The sequence below is a fragment of the Trichinella spiralis genome, assembly GCF_000181795.1.
Source record: "Trichinella spiralis strain ISS 195 chromosome Unknown Scfld8, whole genome shotgun sequence".
Lineage (NCBI taxonomy): Eukaryota > Metazoa > Nematoda > Enoplea > Trichinellida > Trichinellidae > Trichinella > Trichinella spiralis.
In genome coordinates, this window is record NW_003526947.1 from 246,778 (window position 1) to 252,777 (window position 6,000).

Here is a 6,000-nt window from a genome sequence, read left to right on the forward strand (position 1 = left end):
ATTTTCATTTAAATTACCTCTTAGTGAACGCCTACGTTATTGCTTGAAAAGAACTTTATTTTAAAAGCAAAAGCTTCGATTGCAGTGAAGTATATGAATTTATGTTGTTCGTTTCATAAATTATGCTTAAAATGCAGTTTTTTTCTGCAGATTATTAAAAGTTGAAACAAAAATGTTTGTTTATTGTTAATTTGGACTACTTCAGTATGACCAAATGGTTATGAACACTATCCTGAGCAGATTATCGGACAGATGCAAATTTCCAATTTTAGGCGATTAAAAAACTTTCCCTTCTTCTATGTTGTAGCATATGTTATATTTTGAGACAAATGAGAATCGCACATGACCAAGTAAGAGGCGATACTGTAAGTTAGATAGAAAAAAGAAATGCGTTTGTGTTTGTGTGAATCATTCAGCGTGTTGCTATTTGATTGCTACTAAAGAATTTGCACGTGACTGAACAAAGATCTTACATGAGTAAAAATAAAAATCGATAGAGCAGAGCACCATAATAAAAGCCGAATACTTAATTTCTGGGGAGTATTCTTTTAACTGTTATAAACGATTCAGAAGAATATAGAAGTTTAGTGTCTGAACAGAAGAAGCAGAATGAACTTATTCGTGTTAATTCTGTTAACAAAAAAAAATATTACGTGAAATATACGTTTCAAGCATCAAAAATTATTTAGCATTGCATACCAAAAGTACCATTTAAAATTTACAAAACAACTAGTTTAAAATGTTTGATATTGCATAAAAAGAGCAAAAGTCCCCACAAAAGTAAAAACTTACAAACTGGAATCTTGCTTACTAATTTAACACGCGGTGATACGGTTAGCTTTTGACGATCACCGATGCGAGATATATCACTGGTTTTCAACGTTTATTCATAAACAGATACAAGCACTAACAACACACACACATCCAAGCGTGTAACTACTAAGCTATCGCACAACGCGCCGCGATCATACTATGTACAATGAATGTACTGCTTATTAAGTAATGTAATTATTAATTCGTATGAATGTTCGTACTGCTAGATCGACGCGGGCATTTGAATTTTAAATCGGTCAACGTAAATAATCAATCTTGAACTGGCGCCTGCCCTATTTTTTCCCTTTCGACCTTGACCTTTTTTTCACAATTGCTTTCACAATTGTACTCATCACATACATTAATGCGACGCTATTCAGTAGTGAATTCAAGTTTGTTTCAAAAAATTGCAATAATTAATTTAATGTAATATTTTTGTTTGTAGAATATGAATAAATAAACTTTTATTTTAATTCACAATGAAAAAAGTAATAACATAACCGCAGACGACATATTAAACTTTATTGTCTAAATATTGTAGGTAGTACGGTAGAAGAAGTGTTTTCAAAATTTGTGAAGTACTTGGAATAATGTCTCGAACAGATGATAGTAAAAAACGAGTCTGCTATTTTTATGATCGTAAGTAATGAAAAAGTTTCACTTTCTGTAATGTAATGCCGCAAGCGAGGCATAAATATTTATTTAGTCTTTTTGTCTTTTTATTTAGTCTTATTTTAGACTTTTGTAATTCAGATTGTTTTATGATGATTTTTAATCAGAAATAACTTGTAGTTAAGCGGAAAAGGAAAAACATGCATAATAATATATAACGGTAACGTTTAAGCTAAAATGCTTTGCTTTACTAGGATGGTATTTTACATTTGTTTCTTTTTACGCTTGTATTGTTTTCTTTTTTATTTATTTTTGTTGAATAATCCTGTAAGCAACTATATTTTTTTTCGCTGTGTTTACTTTTTATGATATGAACGTTCGCATATTTGCATTAATAAAGTGCAATGGTTTGTTTAGCTGACATTGGAAACTACATGTTTTCTCCGAATCATGACATGAAGCCGATAAGAGTGCGAATGGTTCATTGTTTGGTTTACGAATACCAACTTTATAGGCACGTGACAATTATGGTAAAGCAAAAAATTGTTTGTACTATTTCATTTTAAATGAAGAAATTATTTGTTTCTTCTAGCTAAATGAGGACTAATGAAATTAATTTAGGAACCTCACCGTGCAACTCCGGATGAAATGAAGATATTTCACGACGAAGATTACATCGATATGCTGAGAAGAGCGAAACCTGAGCACATGAATTGCAATCTTGATGCACTATCTTATTGTACGTTATTTTTTATTCTCTAGAAGAAGTTAAATTTCTTTTCTAATGTATGACTTGTGTTATAAGTGAAGTTTTTATTTTTGATATGATGTTTTTTTTGTTATTTAGCATCCTTAAAATTACTAATTGAGTGTAGAATTGTTATTGTTAATTCTTTTACCAGTAGTAATGTTCTACAATTGAATTTTGTAAATTTAACAATAATAATTGAATTTATTATTTTCTTATCATGATTGTATTGTTTGCAGACAATATCGGCGATGATTGTCCATTATTTGATGGCATTTTTGAATACTGTCAAATTACTACCGGTGGTTCAATTGGTGAGCATGAAAGATTTTCATTTTTGTTCTTATTTTGATTCGACATTTTCATTACTATTTCTGTCATTAAATGGATAAATTGTAATGTTGTTATTACGAAGTTTTCTAACACTTTTTGTTTTAAGACATAATTTTCTTATTTCAACATTTATAAATTTGATATGATTTTAAATTGTGTAAATTTCGTGTTTAATGATTTACTTTTATTTGATACTGTTTTCAATTTTATTATACTTGTTTGCTTTTATATTGATTATTATAGCTGGCGCCCAGAGTTTAAATTCTGGTGAATACGATATTGCTATAAATTGGGCTGGTGGTATGCATCACGCAAAATGGTACAAAGCTTCTGGATTTTGTTTTGTTAACGATATTGTGCTGGCGATCTTGCAATTATTGAAGTAAAAGTGTTGTAAAACAATTTACAGTTTGTTCTCAATAAATGTATAATTGTTGATGCAGGAAACATCAGCGTGTTTTGTACGTAGACATTGATTGTCACCATGGGGATGGTGTGGAAGAAGCATTTTACACTACAGATCGAGTGATGACTATTTCGTTTCATAAATTTGGCAATTTTTTTCCAGGAACTGGAAATTATGATGTAATATAAAATCGAATATGAAAATTGTCAAAATTTGATTTTAAATTTATGACTGTTTTGTAGAGCATTGGTTATGGAAAGGGTCTACACTATGCTGTGAATTTTCCTTTGCATGAAGGAATCACTGATTTGAGCTATATGATAGTTTTTCGTGGCGTGCGTTGATGCTTGCATGTGTGGCTGTTCAGTTGGCGTTTTGTTGATTCTTTTTGTTTTCTTCAGGTAATATCTAAAGCCGTAGAACGTTTTCGGCCCAATGCTATTGTGATGCAATGCGGGGCGGATTCACTGGCAATGGATCGATTGGGGTGTTTCAATTTAACCGTTGCAGGTATTAATGAAGTATTCGTATTTAGGACAATTTGATGTGCAGTGTCTGTTTTTGCATTTTTTTTAAAAACTCATTAAAACTAGGTCACGGAGAATTGGTGAAATATATCCGATCGTTCAATTTGCCTCTTTTACTTGTCGGAGGCGGTGGCTATACTTTGAGCAATGTCGGTCGATGTTGGACATATGAAACTGCCGTTGCAGCCGGTGTAGAAATATCAAATGGTAGATTTTCATTTATTTGGGAATTTATTTGATTTTAATTATTTTTCTTAATAGAATTACCGATATGTGAACACTATTCATTGTATGCTCCAACGTATACTTTGCACGCACCGCCAACAAATATGGAAGATAAAAATACTCGCAGCCATTTGGAAACTATCTCGTAATAATCTGTTTTCAGGCATTGTGATTTATAAAATTATTTTTATATTTTTTGCAGATCTCGAATTTACGACAGCCTTCGTTATGTTTGTGCACCCTCGGTCCCCCTTAAAGGTTAATGTTACAGTTTGTTTCTCATTAGGTTTATATTATTATTGTTCAATATTTCAGATTAAATTGAATTATCCATTTCATTATGGCATTTCATAATTTCGCTGGCACACGATTTTGTTGAGCCGATTGATTTTCAAGTCCATTTTTATAGTGAACGAAACGTTGATGAACGTCTTCTTAAAGAAACACATTTTAAATTAATTATACATGAAAAAACTGAAATATATATATATATTTATTTATTTTTTCAAGTGAATTTTATTATTGTATTTATATGCACATTTTTTTCATTTCTATTTTTTGATGTAGTTGATAGGCTTTTTTTTGAAAAGCAACGCTTTTTAATTGTACTAAAAATTTTTAAGCATTAATGAGAAATGAAGGAATTGTTCATTCTGTAGATTGATTGTGTAAAATTGATTGAATTTTCTTTGATAGAATGCTTTTTTCCATGACATTTTATTGCCAACGTGGTAATAATAATAATAAACAAAAAACTTACAGGTAGTGTTGATGATAAAATGGATGATTTCAGTTTTTTTTGCGGTAATTCAATCAACGCTGTGATGTGTTCTTACTCGTGCAGTTCGTGCGTGCTTTTGACGCTCAGTTGCAATATTGAACGTTGTAAAATTGCCGCTGAATTTCATTCTGATCAAAAATGATCTTCAAACAACAATCAATAAATAAATATTATAATTCTATTAGAACTTGTAGAGGATCAAATATACAAAGATAATAAATAACATGAATCACAAGCTAAACCAAAACACAAAACAACAGTTCTACTAACTACTACTAACTACTCTTGCTTAGCATTTTTTTTCTGTTATAATCCATCTGGTGAGAAAAAAAAACAGAAAATACGTTTAAATTCTCGAACCAGTCAAAACAACTACACTGCGCACAGCTGTTGAAATTATTTGAAGTAATATTTATTCAAAAAACGACAAAAAGTCACTAAAATTAGTATAAAAATGAAACGTCACTTGTATAATTCTCGCTTTATTTGCTACAATGCAAATGTTGTAAAAGAAAAAAAAATTCAATTTCAATTCAGCAAGAAATATTGAATGGAACCGTGATCGTTTATGGTTGTTTAATTTTTAGAAATTTTAAAACGAAAATGCATCATCAATCAGCGTTCCAACTTTACTTTCAACCAAACATTCTCTCTTAGAACAGTAATATCAAAGATCCATTCCATCATCTCTTATTGAAATGCCTTTTTCTTTAAAATATGCCTCTGTTTCTCTTGCACTCGCTTGAGAAATAGCCAGTCGCAATCTTTGATCCGCAACATCGTGCTCAGCAGCCAATACCGAAGCTTCGTGCTTCTGCACCTCTCTGTCCAGCATTCTGTATTCGGCATAAAATCGAATCCTTGAAACGCACATCTGCTGAATCATATAATCCCAGCTTTCTATGAGTTGCTGCGCTTTACGGAAATCTTCATTTTCCTCCATTTCACTATCCATCCACGGCTCCATTTCCAAACAATTTGGAACTGACGATGGCAGTGTCGACGTCTCTTCAGTTTTAATCAATCCATCATCCTTATCAACTTCTGCTTTAACTTTTAAATGCAATTCTAAATCAAATACAACACTGTACAATAATATTTGTGAGGTATTTTTTAAAAACAATTACGCGATAACGAAAGTTGCTGATAAGGGTACTGTTTAGAAACAGTGCTACTTTCCAAAGCATAATCTGGCTCTTGTTTGACAACTATTTGACGAACCGGAGAAACAGCAGCACTGTAGAATGGTGTATATGTCGGCGACACCGGTTCGATCTTGACAAAATCACCTATTTCAAATTCTTCTTGCTTAACATCTTCTTGCTTAACATATTCTTGCTTGACATCTTCTTGCTTAACATATTCTTGCTTAACATCTTCTTGCTTAATATATTCTTGCTTAAACATATTCTTGCTTGAAAAATTTTTTTGCTTAAATCTTTTTGGGCTTAACATCAATATGCTTAACATCCTCTTGCTAAACATGTTCCCCCTTGGCAAAATAACGCTAAACATATTTTTTGCTTAACCTCCTTTTTGCTTTCCCCTATTCCTG

The 6,000-nt window shown here is 31.5% G+C and overlaps 2 protein-coding genes across 2 annotated transcripts; one reads left to right on the forward strand and one right to left on the reverse strand.

Moving 5' to 3' along the window:
* Positions 1-1,360: 1,360 nt before the first annotated feature.
* On the forward strand, positions 1,361-3,813 carry Tsp_11745 (histone deacetylase 1). Its single transcript, XM_003372710.1, has 10 exons — positions 1,361-1,452; positions 1,843-1,955; positions 2,047-2,164; positions 2,413-2,487; positions 2,750-2,888; positions 2,950-3,091; positions 3,155-3,247; positions 3,314-3,422; positions 3,506-3,646; positions 3,701-3,813. The coding sequence occupies exons 1-10, from the start codon at positions 1,404-1,406 to the stop codon at positions 3,811-3,813; spliced, it is 1,092 nt and encodes a 363-aa protein (XP_003372758.1). The 5' UTR covers positions 1,361-1,403.
* A 1,299-nt stretch (positions 3,814-5,112) lies between these two features.
* Positions 5,113-5,843, reverse strand: Tsp_11746a (conserved hypothetical protein; the record flags this gene model as incomplete). Its single annotated transcript, XM_003372711.1, has 2 exons — positions 5,113-5,513; positions 5,573-5,843. Coding segments are annotated over 2 exons (672 nt in total), but the record flags the coding sequence as incomplete, so codon positions are not given.
* Positions 5,844-6,000: the final 157 nt, after the last annotated feature.